Here is a 21,554-nt window from a genome sequence, read left to right as displayed (position 1 = left end):
TCTAATCCTAAAGTAAATATTTTGTGGATAATATATATATACATTTTATCCTTGCCCATACTTCTGCTCCTTTTAAAGTCTATGGTAAAGGCCCCACTGGTTTTGAGGATATTCATCCTGTCATATTTCCACACAGATCCCAAAAGTGGAGTGTGGAAGGCTCATGGGCAAGGCTTGCTCCCTGCTCACCTTAGGCAAAGCTGGAGGGTAGAGAGGTGCCCAAGGGCCACTCTTGGCCTCTTGGCAATCCCCCTTTTTTGCAGCGATAGCACTTGCAGTTTTGCAGAGAGAAAAACAATTCGCTTCTCCAGGGATTTCTGCTGGAAAGAGCTAGTTAGAGCCACTTACAGAAACAGGAAATTCTTCAGTTTTGTAAATGATTTTAAAACTGATAGCCCTAATGACAGGCATTTCTACAGAGCCAGCTCCAAAGTGCTTCCCAAATGAGCAGGCACTTGTGTCAACATCTCAGCAAGGGCACGCTAATGGCAAGTGAAGGCTGAGAAATGGTACAGTTTTGTCATGTGGGGGTTTTATTCAAATGGCAGAGAGTCCTAAACAACTTATCTCATAGTTCAGGTAGAAATGGCAAAAATAGCATTTAGAGAAAAATTAATTGAACTTCCATTAGAAACTTTTGTTTATCGCATGTGAGGATTGCTACTTCGACAACATTTTCAGTAGGTCTTTTTTTGTGATCATTGATTTAGACTTTTCCATTGTGCTAACCACTTTGATCTGAGGGGGCTGAAATGCAGCATATAGACTATTTTGTTGTCTTTGTATTACTTTTTAGGCACATTGTTGTGTTTTTTACTTTCTTTTTTAATGAAACGTCTCAGTGCTATCAACATTCACTACGAAGTTAAAACCACTTAGGTATTTCCAAATTACAATAACTTTAATTTCTCACTTGAAATACGTCAAAATAATGGTGGTATGCCATCATTTCCCTTACAATAGAAACTGCTTACTGATGGGGGCAAGTAATGGCAATCCTCTTCTCTGGTAGGCAAAAGTGTGGTTCTGAAGCCAAGTAATAAAACATGTTTTGTCTTCCATGTAAATATCTTTTGGGATTTACTATGTGTACTCACCTGCTTGTTCTTGGGCGTTGGGAGTACTTTGGATCCTTACTAAGTCTTAATAAGACTTCTCCCATTTTAAGACTTTGTTTTTGTGATGTACAGTTTTAACCACCTAACCTGGATTTTCTGTTTTGGGCCTCTCAGACTGAAGTTTTGGTGTATGTTTCAGCCTAAAAAAAGCTTCAGACATTCTGAGAAGAACATCAGGAAGAGTCACTCAATTTAGCTCATATTATTGTTACTATATTTTAAGCTTGTTAGACTTTCCTTGAGATACCTGCAACATTTGTCTTCTAAAGACAAAGTGGTACAATACTTAGTTGTTCTTTCCTTCTTTAGTAGAATGGTGTTACAAATGCTCCTTTTATCTTTTTTTTTTTTTTTATACTGAGAATGTGTGAACTGTGGGTCAGATGTTTAGAGAAATCCATTAAGTGATTATTTATTTATTTTTTCTTTCTCTTTTTTTTTTTCCTGGAGCATGAAACAGTTTGTTGTTTCTGTGTCTGTTTGCACAAAGAAATCTGCAGAGAAATAGCAGAATGTGGACTTCCTTCCCAAAACAGGAAATCAAAATACAGGACTATTTTTTCCCTAAGTTTAATTTTTCTAAAGCAAAGCCTCAGGCCAGTAGTGCTGTGGGAATACGTATGCTTGCAGTGCACGTTGTTCCCCTCCTGTGCTCAAGCCCTGCATGCTCAAAGAGAGCATGTGGCTCTAATGCTTCAGCTTGCAACTAGGGATGCGAGCCTTGTAGTTAGTGAGGACAGGGTTAATGAAGGAAGATTCTGTTTATTTGAACTTAAAAACTTTGGTTCAATTCCTAGCTTTTGCCCAGAGATACTTTTTGTGTGATCGCAGGCAAGACATTTAATCCCTTTGTATCTCGGCTCCATATGTATAAAGCAGGAATGAAAATATGAGCTCCGTCCCACTCCTCTTCTATCTCGTCTATTTGAATCATTTTTCACAGCAAGGGCTGCTCCTCTCTGCTCTCACAGCCATCAGGCTCTGCTCGTAGGCAGTGAGAGAGCCGCTCTGACTGCTGCAGAGAGGTTCGGGGCTCTGGTGGGCAGCCCTGGATCATCCCACACTCCAAACTTCAAATCGAGCCCAGGGCAGTGATTTGCACCACAGATAAAAGCTTGGCAGCATGACTAAGCTTGGGGTTGTGTATGCTGGGCTTTACGACCTGGGGCTGTGTTTGTATTTACAGCTATTTTTGTTCCATCTTCTGAGGGTTCAGTCTTTGACGGGTGCTATTTTCGAGCTGGTTTCATTGTGGTATCTGCCCTGCTGCACGCAAAGCTTGGAAAACTGAAAAGAAGGTTTCTTTAATTAAACGAAAACCAGAGCCCATCGTCTACTTGATATGAAAAATAGTCCAAATTATAGTGGTATTCATAGCCTGCTGGAATGGTCGGTTGTTTTGGAAAAAAAAATGTTTTTAGAGGAGACGTGCCAAGAAACTGTTCTCTCAGGAAATGATAAATGGCAGTTTTGAGACTTAAGTGGCCTGTGCTGTATGTATGTGTCTTGGTAACTGCTGACTCAATCATGTGTGCTCCTGATGGCTCCCACATTCGCAGCAGAGGGAATTTACAATCCTAATTCACAAGCTCATTATTGTCCTGCAGTTCGGGACTTTTACACGCAGTCTTTTACACGGGGATTGTTTTAGCAAAGAACAATGCAAACACGTTATTTTTTTTTAATTACACTTCAGATAACCTCTTGGTTGTTATTAATTTCACAGCGTGCATTGAAAACCTTGTGATTCGTGTTCCAAAGGCATAGCTGCTGGGATCACACTCTGCCAGGTTGGGCGGGGTTTCTTCTTCTGCAGCGTGTTTGCTATGAAGCCGTGTGTGCGGCTCAGGAAATTTAAATGACAGGAAAATGGAAAAAGAAAACGGTTAGAATTTGCATGGCGGGGCTGCTTTGTGAGAGAGCACGTGAAAACACCGTCGCTGTGTTGCACGGAGGAAGGTTGTGCTTTGAACAAGGCACCATTCAGTACCGCGAGTTCTTTGCGGTGATGCGTGGGGCTGCCATTGCTGTGGGGGATATGTTGTGTGCGAATGGATAAGCCTTTGGAGTGTTCTCTTCTAAGTGCCAACAGCGATCCTCATTTTCAGGCCATTTATATTACCTTAATCCCATTGACATCAATAGATTTACTCCTCATTTACTCTGGAGTGAAAGAGAAGCAAATTGGGACTATTGTATGTTTAGGAGACATTGTTGCAAAACATGTCTCGTTGCTGAGGCACAATGGAGGGAGAGAGCTTCATGGGATACACAGAGCTCGGGGGATTTTTCCCTAATGTTGCCTAATGAATCTGACTGAAAGGGGTCATGCAAATGGCAGGAAAATTTTGCATATACGTGTCTGTGAAAGTCTATACTGTGTGCTTGCAAATGTGCAGGACGAAGCACAGATTAAAGAACGCAGAGGTGGTTTGATATTAAATGATCAAATGCTCTTGTTAGAGTTCCTAGGCGCTTCCTAAAGAATTTGTGTATTTGGTGATTTGCATCCCTGAAAACCTTTTTAGCATGCACACAGGAGGCAGTTGTGAAAACGCGGAACTCTTAAAAGGCCCCTTTCTGCCCTCGCACGGTGATTTTTCTGCCTTTGCTCCCTCCTGTTCTTTGTTGCTTCTGAACAACTTCGCCCCCCGCTCCCCATTTAATTACCCAGCTGTGTGCTGCCAGAGCTGAGGGCTGTAAACAGCCCCATGGAGAACCCTGCCCACGCCATCTGCCAGTCACCCAGGGCTCCTTTCCTCCGGTAGAGGCAATGCTGCTTTTATACTGAGGAATGCCTGAAACATTGGAGTGTATGGAATTGAAGCAAGCCCCTACCCGAAGTGGCTTACCAGTGAAAAATATGAATTTTAATTACTGCCTGTCTGATTAGGGTTAGAGGAAAGCAGAATACAGGTATCTGCCCCTCTGACCTGTGAGACTCATAGACTAACCCAAGTTGGAAGCCATTCCAAAGGCACTCCATCAAGGTACTCCAAGTCATTGAGACGCTGGTTTTCATTTTGTATAAAACTAATTCTTCCCATTTTGCATATTGTTATTCCTGAGATCTTCTGTCCTGGAGAGCAGAAAATCAGGAAGCAGCATTAAGAGCAGCCTGGGAGCAGCCTTATCTGTCAAGCTGGTGACAGCACTCTTGTATGTAGTCAGAGCTTGAAAAGCCTAATAGCATACGGCACATATGAACTCATTTGTACATATTGTGTGCACATTTCTGATCAGAAATGACAGGCAAAAGAATAATGAAGAATGTCAGGTACGTCCCTGTAAGCAGTAATGAGCAGGCATAAGTGCATACCCTTTGCCAAAGGCAGCAGAGAATTAATGCCTTCACAAGTGTAGGAAAGCACCAGCACCGATGAGCAGCACTGCAAAGTGAGCAGGGACCATCAGCAGAGGACATCTAATGAGGAGCTACATCAGTGAGAAAGTGTAACGTTGACCTTGGAATGCGAGTTCCAGCATAATTTTAGGTGAATAAATAGCAGCAATGAATCACAACATGAATAAAACAACATTATTTGACATTTCTCACATTTGCAAGTTTTGCTGGGTCACGCAGGACGATATACAGGGAGGGATGAAAAAATGTAGTTTACACAAAAGTCAGGAGAGCATGTGCTTAAATCTAAAAATAATGTTAAACTTCAGATTTCAGCAGTTGTATCAGATTTTCTCTATTCATCCAAACTGTTGGATTTTGCACAACAGTGAAGTGTTACAGCTTTTCACTTTTACAGACTTCAGAGTCTGAGTGTGCTTCCAGGTTTGCCTAATTCTGTGGCATCGAAGCAACTGCTCGAGCTGTGTAATGATGTCTGTCTCCTGGGGTGGCTGATTTAAAACCTTTGCCATGAGCAATGACCCCCGACTGAGTGAAGTGCATAATTAGTACAGGTGTTCGCTGTACTAACAAAAGCGTTTTTAGGCTCGGGGACTGTCTGCAGAGATTGAGTTCATGTCATGTTCTACACATGGAAAGCTTCTTTGTCCGGCCTGGATATACACAGAGTTATAAATAGTCCATGGTTACAATACTCAAGGAGAGAAACCTTGTTTTGACCTCTTGTCTCATGCAGTGTTATGGGCAGAAAGCTACAGACTGAGTTGTGGCAGTTCATTTACTGTCACTGCAGATGATGCACAGCATAACAAAAAAAATAGCCAAAAGTCAAGAGTTGTACCTGGCTGAAAAACAAAGCTGACCCTGCAAAACAAACCTGTGCTACAGCACACAGAAAGCCAAGTGATGAGGCAGCTAAAAAGTCAAAAATTGGGTTCAGGTTGTGCTTCATATACACTTCCTTCCTCGTAAATGTGAGGGAATTGAAATCCTCCATGTGGAAAAAATGGCACCCATTGACGTTTATTGATGCTTGATGGATGTTTGTGGAGATCAACCAGTGAATGTGAGCACAGTGAGGCAGCAGGTGGTGCATTTCATCAATTGCAGCAGGTCACTTCTGCTGGTGCACGTACTTATGAGCAAGGCATGCAGGCACTTGTTCATCAGTGGCAAAAATGCATAACTAATGGTGGTGACTATGCTGAAAAGCTGTGTTTTATAGTTGAGAAACTGCACTATCAAACATTGTTATTCTGCTTTTTGTATCCACTGTAGTTTCCATGGAAATAAATAGGAGGCATTACTAGCAGAGAGACCTATGTACATGGGTCTCCATCACCAAAAAGCTGATCTGGGAGTGGAGAGCACTCGGAGTGAAAGAGGCATTGATTACCTTGCGGAACTGCTTCACTTTTGAATTTGACAGTTTGATCTATGTGAAATATTCATCTAGAATTATTCATCTTGGCACTTTTATTGTTTTTACTATTCCCGTCATTGTTCACCTTCTGTCTTAAAATTAGGTATAATTTGAGAAGACTTGGTTTGAAAATATTGTTCCTTTAATGAATAAATTGTCACTGTGGATATTGTAATGAAGGAACAACTGATACCCAAAAGGAACCATGATTTTTAAGGCTGAATTAAACTGCTTACACTTTTCAGAGCAGATGTGTCAGAACTAAAATAATAAGCTGAATCACATCAAGTCATCCTTGAAAATGGATGAAAATGTCTTCGTTTAATCAGAATACTGTTAGCGTTTTAATCAGTGAAGTCCTTAGCAGGCACTGTCAGGTGATCTCTTTTTCTGTGGTTAGAGTCAATGAAATTGTCTGTTGACAAGCTGATTGCTCTCTCTCTGTTGGACAAACAAAAAGAGATACTATCTAGAAAAAGGCTAGCAAGAGAAAGAAAAGAACTAACTCTGTTATAACTTCTTCAACTCTTTCAAGGAAAGTAGGCAGAGAGAAAATCAGAAATGTCTGCAGCTTCACCAGTGTGTGTGATAATCTTCCAAGTGCAGCAGGGTATGGCTTTGGAGAACACAAGTGATGAATCTCCAGGAGCAACAGGCTGCAGCTTGCTTCAGCAGTGGGATGTTGGTTCCCTCTCCACAGAGGTCCTAATGAAGACCTCCCTGACTGAGGTCGAAGCCGGTGTCTCTGTGGTGACAAAAGTGAAATACTTTCAATGAGAATTAAAAAGTTGTTTCTCATTACTGGCAGTCACTGAAAGTCCTGTAAGGACTCTATGCTTGTAGTAAGCCAGCTGGCTGCAATAATGTTGGGTAGCCAGCCTTTCTTTTTGACACCATGATGTTCTCCTATGCTGTCATCATGTTGCTACTCTTTGTTTCCTGTCTGTAAATGTTGTGGAGCGTTACTTTGTGCTGTCTCCCATCTCAGAGAAGGTACATTTTGTTATTGATGTAACAGGGGCTAATAAAGCTAATAGCAGGGGCTTGAGGGGAAAGATCCTGCTCATATCCGTGCTCCTCCTTTGTGCAATTGATAGCAGTTCTAGTAGGGGATGGAACTGCAGAGAGAAACATCTCAAAGCTTTATGTGTGAGACTGTCATCACCTCTGTCCAAAGGATTTTCAAGTATTTCATTGTGTCTAGACTATATGTGCTGTGTTATCTTGTGTAGAAGTCTCCTCTATCTCAGGATAAAATTACAAAGCCTAAATCCTTTATGTTTTGAACAGTAATGGTCATCATTATCTTAAGAATGAGCAGTCCAAGCTACTGCCTATGAACCAAAAGAAAAGCAAGAGATGGATGCATGTCTAACATCTGGAGCTGGGCAGATCATTTAATCTGCAAGCCTGTCATGATGATTAATCAGCTAGGAAAGACTGTGAGCCCTTTGCTTCCACCACTGAGCAGTTGCTTACACTGCCAATAGATCCGCTTTTTGAGTCATAGTCTACCAGTCCAAATAAATGCCCGGTCTGGCTCTATTCCTAGAAGAAGCTATTGACAAAGAAAAGCGCTAAGGATTTTTTGTTATCTTTGTCATCCATTACATTTTTCAAACATGTTATTTTATCAGAAACGTTTGTTTACTTTTGAAGACATTGTAGCTTAAAATGTTATGGAGAAGAGCCTTGGTATTTTAACTGACTCAGAACCAGAGGGAAACCTGCAATAGAACTAATTTAGAAAGTTAACCCATGCAGCACTTGTTGCCGGGAGCAGCCAAACAGTGTGTCTCTTTGTTTTCAAAAGGTGCCAAGCCCCCAGAATTTAAAGAGATTGGCATAGAACTGTAAGGGTGTATTTATACAAAAAAGAAAAAAGAAAAAACAAACTAATATTAGTTCTTGAAGTCTTATTTCTGAGACTGATGTACAATGAAAACCTATATTTGAGATTTTTTTTCTGCAGCAAGGCTGGTTTGAAGCTAACTCTGGAAACTGAAGCTGATATTTTTGCATAGCTGGTTGGCTCCAGAACTTGGGATTGAAAGATAGATGCCTGGTACTGCAAAATGCATTGCAAAATAATCACATAATTTCCCCCAAATATCAATTGGCAGAGCTGTTGAGCTCCTGCAGGCATGGGTAATGATTCTGTATGACCCATGAAATTTGAGTGAAAAACTTTCTTCATTAGCAGTTGGTTGCCTTTGTTGTAGTTTTGCTTCTGGTATCCATGAGATCTACTGGTTCACTTCTGTGAATAATGCCATGGCAGCCTCCTTTTCCTTTTAAATGTGGGTTTCTGCTGTTAAATATACTAGGTTCTAGCTCACTCTCTGGTTATTAGTTGGCACATGATTGATTGTAGATACCTCTTCTTGAAGTAGTCAGGAAATAAATGAAGTGCAGTTTTAAGGAGTCTGGGGCAACTTAATTCTGGAGGGTACAAAGCACCCGCATCTCTGGGTTTCAGTGGTTTTACCAGGTGCTTAGCATCTCTACAAAGCAAGAGCATTTCTATTTTTCTGAATATCCTGAAGGAGGCATATCTAAGGCTATGACTTCAACAGAAGTGAATGGCAGTCAGAAGGATGGGGGAGAGGACCGAGCCCGCAGACATTTTTATCACGAGTAAACTTCACCTCTGATCTCTGTTCTGGCCCCTGCAAAAGAAAAGTGCCTTTGGATTGTGTGTGGTTTTCTTTCATTATACTGTGTTTTCCCACTACAGTTTTCTATCTTGCATCTGTGTGTTTGTAACGCTTAACGCAATAGTGAAAACAAGAGGCAGCCTCCTTTCTGAGGAACTAACTCAAGCATACAAGTATACAGCCCTGGTTTTGTGTTTTCAGAATGGGTGCAAGCTTGCTGATTTATTTATCACTGGGATTTATAACCTGCATATGCCATGGCCCATAAACGACTTCTCCATAATAATATTTATCAACTATTTTTGGTCTAATTATTCTTGCTGACCTTGTTCTCTAACAATTCCTATTGAAAGAATCTTTTTAAGGATTTTTCTTTTGAATACAAATTCATGACCGCATCAAACAGAGATCTGTGTTGCCGTTGGTTTAATTACCAGCAGCCCTCAGGGAATCTCAAAACACTGTTATTATAATTGCATCTCTCTCTTTTTCTCCCCATTCCTTTTCCCCAGTGTTTTTTGATTGCTGCAGAAGTCATTTAATGGTTATTAATTTTTGTAAGCTGATTTTGAGTAGAAAGGAGTCCATGTCTTTTCTGCTCAGACAATACCTATCAGATCCTAAATAATGAGGAGATTACAGGTGTTTAAAAAAACATGAATAGCAAATAAAAGCAACTGAGTTCATCCTGTTTTTTAGCATTTTGAGTAGAAAGCAGACAATTAAGCCTTACTCTTGCCATTCCATTGTCTCCAATCCCATCCCAACCCTTCCGTGATATGTTGCTGTTTAGTAGAAGCTTACACTGAGAAATCTTAAGGCACGTGGTAAACTACTAAAGGTACTTCAGTATTATCTTTATACCAGGCAGGTGCCTTCATCTTCTTACCCTGTGCCCATAGCACTGATGATCTCTCAGTCCCACTCCACAGAATATCTGTTGTCTTGTATGTTACAGTATTTTGCACTAACTTCCATTCTCAAGCTTTGCACAGATTAAGCTTTCCTCCTTTAGCATACCGACATTGGCCAAAGTTAAAATGAAATTATTGATTTGGTTCTTGTCTGCCTGCTGTGGGCAGGGATGTAATGCTGAGGTGGCTGTGCCGTAGCTGGAGTAGACAATTCATTTCCACTGTAAGAAAGAATTTGTGTCTGCTGTAAGATGCATAACCTGTGGATGTGTCTCACTTTCTATTCTGACTGGAAAATGCTGTGCACCTCATCTGGCCACATTACCTTAAAAAGGAGTATGGACACCTCATTCAAGTGAAGTGTGAAACATTAACATAAGCAAAGCTGACCTAACTCAATGTGATGCATGGCGTATTTGTTTTGAAAAGAGCTGCAGTCACAAATCTGTTTTGAATTAGGAAAAGTGTTTTAGAGAGAGAAAGGAAAAAGGGAACCATTTCTTAGCAGGCATCTGAAAAATAACAGTTCCGAGGAAGGAGGAAAAATTGTCAGGCAAAGCCTAACAGTTAAAACTGAAAAATGTATTCCTAACACTGGGGAGTATGAACGTATATCTTATTCTTTGTTTTTTAAAAATGAAATCTTGGCAACTTCAGTGCATACAACAATGATCCAGAACTAGAGCAGCTACTCAATGGTGAAATAATCAGCAGTACTCCAGCAAGAGGTTATTAGTCATAGTCCCAGTATCATATGAGAGCAAGAGCCAGGGTTTCAAGAAACAAAACATTCCCCTTTGGAGAGAGGTCAAGATTAGTCAGTTTTGTTTTGTTTAATTGGTTATGCTGGCAAGGAGGTCTGAGGGTTATTTTGCTGTGAAAAAGTTCTGGACATACGTTTATGTTAGCTTGGTCCTTTTTTTGTTGGTTTTTTGTTATTTTTTTTTTCTTGGGGGGGGGGAGGGGGGAGATTTTTTTGTTTGAACCCTGAAGTGTTGTAAATATGCCACCGTTCCACATTAGAAACAGGAATCTACAGCCAGGAGAAAGTTGTTGTCTGATTGCCAAATTTCTGACAACGAAAATATGGAGTGATATTCAGAGGCTGCACTGCTGTGAGTAAACCAGCAAAGAGAGTCCTCCAGAGGCAAGTTCCATGGGGAGTTTTCTTCACATCTGTGGAACTGGAGCATCTGAAATATAAATGCCTGTTAGCTGAACAGTCTTTTTTTTTTTTTCCCCCTGCTGATAGGCACTGGGGTGCTCAACCAGAAGGACGCAGTGTAGGAATGTTATGGTGAATATGAATGTGGTTGAGAATCAGAAAGAAATCAGTTTTCCAACTTTCTGTTTCATTTATATATATATATATATATACACATATATATATATATATATATGTATGTATGTGTGTATATATATATATGTAATACTTTCAGATATACCCAATGTGGGGAAGATAGCTTTTAAATGTTTTTAGATCTCTTCCTTCCAGTTAAAGATGCTTAGTAAATCTGAAGCCTTGCCAGTATCTTTATTGCCTCGTTTTTCCCCACTTTGGAATAAAAATGACAGTACGTATCTACTGCAGCATGGTATTGTATAGGTGCACTAAGGTTCATAGTGTTTTGGATATAAGATGCGCACATTGTTGCCTTTTGTTCTATAGCTGTACTCAAAATATTGCATGGAGATAAGTTCCTGGGGCTTTTCTGTTTTCTTTGCCCAATACTTCCTCTACATTTCTTGTTATCTCCAGCCCGTTTGACAGGTTTCATAACACTGGATTGCAATTTAAGTGTAACATGGGAAAATACTTAGAGTGATGGTGCTAGATGGATGCCTGGTCCTTTTTGTGGGCACATAAATGTTTCCTGCTTTTCGGTATCACTGATTCACATTTAAGGAAAGATTCTGTCTCTTCTTGTCAACTTGTTCAGTATTTTCAAGTGGAAATGGAAAAAAGTTGTGATGGGTGGAAGAGATATCATTTCCTGAAGGTGGGGCTATAGTAGATAAAGATAAGGAAATATTTGGAAAGAAAAGTATTCAGTTAATAGGATAGAGGGATTTTATATTCTTTATTCTTTATTAGCTTATGATAAAAGTTATATTTAGAGATGAGGTCCTAGACTTCAGTTTCCTGGTTTCATTCAGAAGAGTATTCCAAACTCCCTTCTTCCTCAACACCTCACTTTCTAACACTCTACTAGTTTAAAGGAAAGGGTTAAAAAGTAGTCTCTGACCTTTGTAATATTTCAGTCAAAAAGAAAAAAAAAAAAGAAAAGAAAAAAGCTGTTTCCTCAGGTTGTGCTGGGCCAAAGACTGTAGATTTTGGACATGGTCCTAACTTGAAAATTTCCATGTGTTTTAAGTCTCGTCTCATTTATCTACAACAAGAGTCAACCACAAATTTTAATTGCTTGGCTGTAGCCCTCTGGATGCCCGATAGAGCTGCAAGCATTGCACACATCTGGGTATGTGTTCAGTGCTGTGAACCAACAGGACTGGCCTGGGTGTTCTGGGAGCAGTCAGCAATCAGATAGGTTTCTTAGCCCAAATCTACACATAGAGGTGAAGGAATATTCTCAGTGAGAGCTGATTTCCAATATTTTGGGTGTTTTAAATGAGGCAGATATTTTTGCAATAAGTTGATAGTAGCAACAACAAAGGCACTGACCCACAGCCACCATGCACAGCTCTCTTTTCTCAAGCAGCAGCAGTGTTCAGACTCCACTTCTTCCCTTCTTCACTTCCATCTTCCTCCTCACTACTTGCTTGACTAAAAGCAGCATTTTAGGTCATCCAGCCTAGACTTTCTTTTACCTTTGGTCTTCCTGAATCTCCACTTTTAAAATAACCATAGACCCAGAATCTTTTTGCCACCTTTTCAGGGTTGTGCTCAATAACCATTTGTGGCCAAGTATAATTCACTCTCCGGTGACTAATTCTTCCTTTTGGCAGTGTCCTACCAACCTTCTTGTTGGAGTGTAATAGTAGTGCTTATTAATTTTACCTTCCTTCCTTCAGTCAATCAGCAAGTTATAGCCATGTAAGTTTATGAAGGTGACTATGCAGCTTCTCTCCTTTATTGTTGTTGTCACTTTTTTCTTCACAAGTCTCTTTTAATAATTTGATGCCTTGCCAACTTCAAATTCAGAAGCATTTATTCACATAATGAATTGCGTGTAATAGGCTGGAAATAGTCAAAGATAGCTGTGAAGATTGCTGTTTTATTGTGTAATATCTTCTACTACTGCTGTCACTGGAGGCTGTTATCTTAATTTTCACCTGAGGGGAAAATGGCAGATACAAAACATGTGGCCTGTATTCTGTGCTGGCCAACATGTAAGCCATATTTTATACGGATCGCAGATTGCTGTTACACAGTACTTGAGTGACTTGTTCAGATCGCTTTCTGTGTTTTTTACCTGTTGGGGAATGTCTCTTACTATTGGCAGTTTAGAATAGAATTCAAGGGCGACTTCTGTTCTGAAAAATGTCATTATAGTCACAGTCTACAATCCTCTAAAAATAACTAAAAGCCACAGGAAAGAAATGGAGCTGGGCAAGATGCTAGCCAGAGATGTCAGAAACTTTGAAAATGTTTTGTTTTTAAGATATTTTTACTTGGGGAAAAGGACATTTGGAAATGAAAAATGCTTTTCTACAGCATAGCTACCTGCTTTCCCAATTATAATTAAAACAAAGAATTAATAAATTAACCCTCTGATTTCTCCTGTTTTCTGTAGCTTGAACACCTAGTGCCATAAAGCTTGTGCTGCATCATCAGGTCAGAATTCTTCAAATGAATTAAAGCACAGTAATCATTATAGTCACTAATCAAATGGCCCAGGTCATCATTCTCTGTTGAAATCACTGGTTCACAGAGAATTATCAGTACTGTTTACTGTTTCTACTAGAAAAATCTGTTTGGTTGGGTTTTTTTTGTACACTGTTGAGAAACGAGGGAAAAAGAATTTCTTATAGAGTTACAGAGTAAGAAGAGACCAGCAGCAGTCTCTGTTTACTGGGGTGGGAAATAAAAAGGAAAAAAAAATATTAGAAAACTAACAGGAGACTGGCACTGGGAACTTTATCCAAAGGAGCTGACTATAGGGCAGTGTATAACAAGTGCCTTTCTTTCCTATGATGCTGTCTTTTCAAATTTGTCAGTTTTATTTGTCATTTAAGACAGTGGATGCAGTGTTTGTACAGTATTTTTATTGACTAGTCATGTGCAGCCCACAAAACCTGCTAATTTAGTTCCTCAGAAGCTAAGGCTTTATATTTTTCTAGCCAGGAGTAATGTTATATTAGAAGAGAGTGTTTTCTCACTGGCTCCACTTCCTCTATCCTTCCCCCAGACACCACACACATACTCCCTTCTTTGGACAACTCTCAAGAGAAAGTACAGACAGTCTGGAGAACAAATCTTCCTTCATGCAGATTACATTCTCCTATAAACACCTCAACGACTAGTATATAACCTCTAGCGTGAACACTGCCTAATCTCTGGCAACAAAATAAACATATCGAAGCCAGAAGCTCTGATAAGGGGATTCTCAAGAATCTGGAATCTTGGGTGCTGTAAGTGGAAGAATGACTGTTGCCAATATTTTTGAAAAAACGATGTACCTGAAGAAAGGAACTTTCTTTAATAATAGTGAAATTGCTGTCCTTTCCTGCCTCTATCACAGCTGCAAAGAAATGCACCAAGGAAATCTTCTGTGAAGATTCCTATACCTATCCTTGAACTTTTCAGAAAAGCCACTCCTAGCTTTGTTCCTGTTCACAAAACCATGAAATCTCTGAGGCATTAGCTTTTAGAAATATTGAGATACCACAACATGTAGGGACTTAGCAAGAAGAAGAGCCAGGGAAGCTGCTCTCTAAAGCTTCCTCAAATATTCTTAAGAACAGTACCTAAACAGGATGAATCTCTCTAAAGAAAGAATGATTTATGACCACACCTTAGAAAGAGATGTTTAGCTTGAAGGATGCACTCGGTGCTGCTTGATACTGATACCTTCCTTTGTATCATTGCCATTAATATGTATTGTAAGTTCTGGAATATTTCTCCCCTCTTATTTTTGCTCTGAGTCATTAGTGTGCCTGTGGCTTTGTTGAAGATGGCTTTGTTAACAGGAATGATTTCTGTGTATTTTTCTGCAATAAAGCACTAGCTTATCAGCAAGCATAGTACTGACAAGCAAACATGGAAAGGATTCTTTATAAAACCACTTATGAGGATGCACAGATAAAGAGACAATAATTTTCTTTCAATTAAAGCTTGTTAGCCTGCAGAGCAATAGGGACTTCTTATTTAGAAGCCATCAGCAGAGCCACTGCCCCACTATCCTAAATATCCATGGCTGAAAATATCATTCCTCTTGACCGTGTATTTCCTGTTACCCTGACCCCTTCGCAGTAAAGTTTTGGAATGGATCAGATAAGGGATCTGTTATGAACATGTAAAATGCATTTTAAATGAATAGTATGTGACTGTCTATGGAAGTTTAATAGATCAGTGGCTCGCTATTTTGTTCTCTCCTCCTCTCAGAAGAGCAGTCTCATAGGCTTGTTCACTAACTCCTCCTTTGATGCCTTTGTAGAAGTCATTTTAAACTCAGCTGCAGAGGACTTGTCATGAAAACATGACCTGAGAAGACCTTGTGGCTCATAGGATTTATGTCACTGCCTATGGTGTATTGTATGGGGTATCAGAGCAGTTTTATGCCTCTGTGACTTCTTTACAGATAGAAAAAGTCCTCACCACTCTCTGTGTAAAGAACTTCCCCCTGACATCCAATCTAAACCTTCCCTCCTTGAGCTTAAAACCATTCCCCCTTGTCCTATTACTGACTACAAAATACAAAGGAAACTATTTGTACTTAAACAATTTGAACAGGTAAGTGTCATACTTCTAATAGAGCATAAGTCAGCCAGAAAGAGCTAATTTAGTTTTTTCATAAAAGAAACAGTCTGAGTTATTTCCCTATATAATCAACACGGTTTGCTGTTTTAAGTGGAGAAATCAGGGTTGTCAAAGTAGTTAATATTATGGCAACTTTTTTTTCTGCAGCAAACAAGTGAAGAATATTTATGAGGATGTGTATTTGGTTGAAAGAAGGCAGATTGGGATTGCTAACATACAAGGCTGTTCATCAGCAAGGCATTATGCATTTATTCTTCCACATCAGAGACATGCAATGACAGAAGAAGTTGCTTTCTGATGAGTTTTGATTCTCTCTTTAGAGCATCTCATCCTTTAAGCAGAGAATCCTGCTTTGGCATAATCAAGGGCAGAGGCCCTTTATTCCATTGCTGTCTCATTTGCAAATGTCATCTTTTCTGGTCTACAACCACAAGCAAAGCAGTGTACGGAAATTAAATTTCTTTCTCCCTTGTAATACCCAGAGAATATTCTGCTACTTGGTTTTAACCATTCAGTCCAAGATTTAGAGTCCACTGAAGTCACTGGGAGCCCATGATTGCCAAAACCTCCCGCCAGCTTCAGCATGTCTCAGAGCAGGTCTTTGAGGGGCACAGAATTCCCTGGGAAATAGCTCTCCTTATCTGAAAGAAAGCTGGTGAAACAAGAAAGCAACACGCAACCAGCTGTCTGTACCTCCCTGCAAAACTGCTGCACTGTGGCTTTAGAGGCCTACACCAGTTAACAGAAACAGGGAAGATGATGTTAGGTCTTTTTATCTCATATGGCTCAGCTCAATAGTAATTAGCTTCTGCCTCTGCTTCTGTGGGCCTTCTGCACACAACAGCTGCAGCAGCCAAACCTTACTCCATAGAAAAATTAGACAATTATCTCTGGGAATTTATTTCCCAGCAAGAGTATTCTCATCTCACTTCTCCCCAGTACTTCATCACCAAGATGCACAGCTGTTGAAGGACTATCCAGATCTCTGTCCAATCCACTGTCATGTTCAATAGCTCATCACTGCAAGAGTTTCATGAATGTACGTTTTCCAGATAGATCTTCAGCCTGTGTTTCCTCTGGTAATCCCTGCCTGGAATCACAAATTAAAAAATCCTCTATAAAAATCCCTTTACTTAGTTCAGAATAATTAGCAAAGAGATGTTTCTTGTTAGAGAAAGTGCCCTTCCAGTGCAGCTGTCTCAGAAAGCAAGCAACATCTGGGCAGTGGGCACTGCAGGAATGAGAAATGTTACCCCTGATTCATACTGTCTTGCTCGGAGGATTGTGAACTTGCCATCTATGATGGGCACTGTTAGTGCAAAGCGTGCCTTTTCTAAGGGAGTGAACAAACAATGATGAAATGAAAACCTGATGATCTGCTCCATTTTGCATCTGTATTTCCTTCTAGAAATCTTGAACTCATGTTCTTCACCTTCCTCATTTGAAGAATCTCCTCTTTCAACAGCCATTTCCATCCAGAATTGCTTGTGTTTCATGTATCATCTAGAGTGCTTTGCCTAATGTTTTCAAAACCAGCTGTGAAGTATAAATCTCTGGCACCTCATATTTTTAAATTACTGTATCTGCTTCCCTACCAGTTGTACAAAGTGCTTGAAAAAAACAGCATTTTCTCTACAGTGGAAAAACATTTTAGTTTCTGCTGAAATCCTCCAGGTTTGTTGATGTTCTGCTTAGCCTTACTGTCTTTTACTATCCTGTGTGATACTTGGATGTTAGCCAGGCACATATAAATTGCTCCCACTCATGCTCTTTCTGGCGGTTTTATGTGCCTTTCACTGCTTTCTATCAGATATTTGAGGCAGCAATTTATTCCCATCACATTTTGTTGTTGTTGTTTTTCTGCTTACTTTCTTTTCCCTTTTGAAAACTATTACATCTTCTTGTCTAGAGGTTTCCTTGGTGTTTGAAGATCAGTGTGGATGGATATGGGACTACAAAGACAAGACTGTGGCTTTTTCTTTGTGCTTGGGGCAAGGAGTGAGAGGCCATAAAGAGGCTCCCACTGCTCTGTGCCTGAGCCTCTTCCCATCCAGGAAGGAAAGGCATCTTTCCATGAAAAATGCTTGCTTGCCATGCCTATAGCAGAGTGGGCATGACTTTGAATTTGACAAATCGTAGCTGTAAGTGCCCATCTTCCCCTCAGGACATCTGGCTCAGTACATGTGAGTCAGAGCAGAAAGTTTTTTTATGCCAGATAAAAGGGATGGTACACATTACTTTTTGACTGGAAAATGTAAGAAACCAGAGACCTAAGCTGTGCTGCTCCTAGAAACATTTGGTTCTTGATTTTGCTCTGAGAATCTCAAATGTACTCCAAGTTTAATCCAAGTTTTGGACCGATCCATAATGTAGTCTCTTTTCAATATGCTGATGTTTCATTATATTTTCACCTACAGATTAGAAGGGCAAGAAAAGCAAATAATAATAATAATAAGCACCATCATCAGATAACACAAAGAGTTTCCATCCAAAGGCTGAAAAAAGGAGCAGTCTGAACCTTCCTCTGCAGGTCCCCAATCTTAAAGTCAGCTTTCACCCATCTCAGAAGAGTTTCCAGTTTGCTGTGAATCACATAATTCCAGCAGCAATCCTGGTGAATGCCATGTCATTGGAGCAGTGACAAAATAAAACTAAATCATGTCCCACTCCTACCCCTTGCCACAGAATGCAGCTGCTATGCACTTGCATCAGCAAAAATATCCGTTGGGCATTTAGTGACTTGGTTAGTAATTGGACCCAAATGTAACAAAGAGGGTGTCAGTCAGTCCTGGCTTAGCATGGATTAGATCACTGCAAGTAGAAGGGATATTTACTATAGCATATTGATATCATTAGGGCATGTTAGTAGCTTACGATAAAAACCTGGACACAATAATAACAACAAAAACCACAGAAGCTCAGCTCTGGGACTTAGTTCTCTGTCCAAGCACAACTCTTTGAAAGCTCAGAGATTGTGCGTTCATCCAGGTATGAAATGACTATCAGAGCACATCCCACAGATGAGAATTAACAGGGCTCATTTGTCACCCAGCTCTGACCTATTGCATTAAATCTCTAACACAATTCATAGGATTATGAATCTCTGGTATCTTCCTAGAAGTTATTGTCATGCTAATTAAGAAAAGTGTCATTTTAATGCAGCATGTTTATCAAGTGGCTTGTTGCAATTTTCTCACATGCTGATGCTAAACAAACTTTCCTCTTGCCTTTGTAGGTTACACAGATGGACCAGAAACTGAACCTCATTACTGAGATGCTGCATCGTCTGGTTTCATCTCATCAGGGAGATCAAGGGAACAACAGGTCATCTCAGAGAGAGAACAGAGTTAATTCAGATCTCTTCCTCCCAAATAACACCCTGCCAACCTACGAGCAACTGACCGTGCCAGGAAGAAGTGAAGACGATATATCCTGATGTGGTAAAAGTCTGGGTTGGGTCTTTCCCACCTTTCTCCTTTAAATGGAACTGAATGTTGAGAACTTGGAAGGAAATTCATTTCATCAGCCATCCAAGAAAACATGACTGCAATATCTATGCTACTAGTCTCAAACGCGCTCTTCTAAAACCACTCATAATAGGCCAAGGGTTGCCAAGCTGTGTTCTACCAGGCAAAACCTACCGAAGCTCCACACTGATTCTATCGATGAACAAAAATTATAGTAACCCATTATTGCTCACAAAGACTGAAACAATATAAAGACAGGCAAAATTGCAAAGATTTAGAGCTCCTTTAATAATAATGACAGTAATAATAATATTCTAATAATACTTGAACTTAGATGGGAAATCTGCATTTTGTTTCTGAACCTGCAGATAGCAATATATTTCTACTACTAAGGTTTTTAAAACAAAATAGGATAACTTATGTTGTTTTTATTGTATAAATATACTGCTAATGTTCTTGCAAATGACAAACCACATGCTGAATGATTTTCTTTTGCTGTTTTATTTTAACATTGCTACGTAAACATTATCAGATAATAACCAGATTTTTTTAATCTGTTTTTCTTCAGGGAGGCACTAATACTTAATCTGGAACAGTACTATTTATAGTGGAAAGTGCTATAGATTTTTTAAAGATATCAATTTTTAACAGGGAGGCAATAAAGTATTATATAGAAAAATGATTCTGCTTTCTAGAAAATTGTTGCCAAAGAACTTATACATAAATAGAAAATGCAGTGGTCTGAATGTACTTGTCCTGAAATAGCTTCTTAAAAAGAAGGCCTACTACTTCTTCAATCTACCTTTTTTTTTTTTCCCCCCTTAGCTTATGCTATCCAAGTATAGTATAACAGTCCAATGTGACTGGACTTGCAGGTCAAGTGCTTGAGCTGGCCACTTACTGAGCATCCATAATTCTCACAGGAATCATGGCCCCGGTTCAGGAAAGCATCTCTCATCCAGACAGCATATATGACAAATCTAATAGTTTCCTGAATAATCAAATAAGAAATTCTGCTCCCTACCAAAGTCATTAATCTATTCAGAAGTGCCAGCTCCAACCTAAAGGACGCAGGGCCTAACCTGCAAGCCACCTCACCCCACGTTATAGTTGCAATAAGAACAGCAGTGTTTGTCTTGGTGTGATTTTTCACATGCACAATGTGAGCAGGATTGAAGCTTTGCTTAATGAAGTTGAAATTCAACCCTTGCAGTTAGTTAACACTTCTACCATATGCACCCTTCCTTGAACGTGGAACGTCCTTAAAGTTGACAGTGTTGGAAAATAGAGGATTACAACATAGCTAATTAATGCAATGTATATAAAAATGAAATATTTCAGTGTTTGAAAGCAAGGAGATGAATATATACATATATATGTGTCAAAACTGATGCCCTAAAGCCTCATAATTTTGCTCAGCATTACCAATCTTTAGGGTGTATGAGCAGTCTGAAATACTGATGCACTATGAACTGAGATGGCATGGAACCAACTCATAGTATTGCTTATTTGCTGGGCCTTGTTTTAAACATGAAACATTTCACATCTTTCACTTGGGCTGCAGAGGAAAGTATACTGTATTTATATTATAATTGTCTTGCTGCTGTACAACAGATACATGTTATGGGTGTAGAAATGTATGGACATAAACAGGAATTGTACCTGGGCATTACATTTTATAGAAATCAAAATTATTGTGATGATTTTGAATATTTTTAAATGAGATTCACTGTGTAATTTCAGATTATTGATCAATCTCTAATTTCCTAATAAAATACAGGACAAGATTACCACGTCTTCTGTTTATTCTAAGATCCAGAAGTTCAATACACACAGGAAAATTGCTGCTGGCTTTTCTTTTTTCTCTTAGACTACTATGCAACACAACACCATCTAATGTCCTTGTGCTGGTTTGTTGGTTCCTCTCTGTCCATGTGAACACTGCCATCACAAATGTCCTCAGAATAATCGTTTTGAAGTTCTGTCTGTGACAGGTTGCTAGCAGATCTGATTCCACATTTGGTCCAACAGAATCTTTCAGAAAGAGCACCAGCTGGGTGACCTGTGACTTCAAATCCAATGATTCATCTTGTTCTTAAAAACAGAAGATGATCCAGGCTGTCTTTGACCCATCCAAATCTGTCATGCAGCTGCCTAAAGGTAGACACCACAGCTGACGTGTCTTACTTCTCTGCCTGACAAGTGGATTGGATTTGTCTCATCTGTTGGTGCTTCATACCTGAAAGACTTCTCTCAGAAGTAAGTATCTCAATGCCTTTCTTCACAGTGCTTTGTGGAATAAGGATAGCAGGAAGATGAGCTGAACAGTTTGATGCCTTCAAGCTAGACACCACCACAGTAACCATCGTGCAGTGAGTATGTTGTGCTGGAACATTGTTTGCTGGTTTCTGCTGTTCATGCAAATTGTCCAGAGCTCATGAGTATGTAGTAATTGTCTGTCAGTTGCATGTCTGCTCCATGTTTAACACAAAGGAACTTTATTGACTACTGTTATATAAATGTGGTATAACATCTCTGCAAGGCTTTCATTATTCTGAGCCCGAGTGGTTTTGGAGCTGGAAGTGCTTGCTGCCACGCTGACTGTTAGAGTATGTTCCTTTTTAGATTCCCTTTCACAGAGTATCTTAGAAAAGTAGAAGAGTCTGGACATCA

At 39.7% G+C, this 21,554-nt stretch overlaps 1 protein-coding gene across 6 annotated transcripts in view; it reads left to right on the top strand.

Moving 5' to 3' along the window:
• Window positions 1-20,671, top strand: part of KCNQ1 (potassium voltage-gated channel subfamily Q member 1) — a 314,910-nt gene extending 294,239 nt beyond the window's left edge. For all 6 annotated transcript variants that reach the window (XM_015863924.3, XM_085550022.1, XM_085550021.1 and 3 more), the window contains one exon: window positions 18,650-20,671. In XM_015863924.3, the coding sequence (XP_015719410.2) occupies window positions 18,650-18,850 (201 nt within the window). In that variant the 3' untranslated portion in view covers window positions 18,851-20,671. The remainder of the gene's footprint in view (window positions 1-18,649) is intronic.
• Window positions 20,672-21,554: the final 883 nt, after the last annotated feature.

This window comes from Coturnix japonica, chromosome 5 (genome assembly GCF_054131305.1).
Source record: "Coturnix japonica strain WE chromosome 5, WE-NBRP24, whole genome shotgun sequence".
Taxonomy (NCBI): domain Eukaryota; kingdom Metazoa; phylum Chordata; class Aves; order Galliformes; family Phasianidae; genus Coturnix; species Coturnix japonica.
Note: the sequence above shows the minus strand (reverse complement) of the source record. Positions and strands in the feature narration are given on the sequence as shown.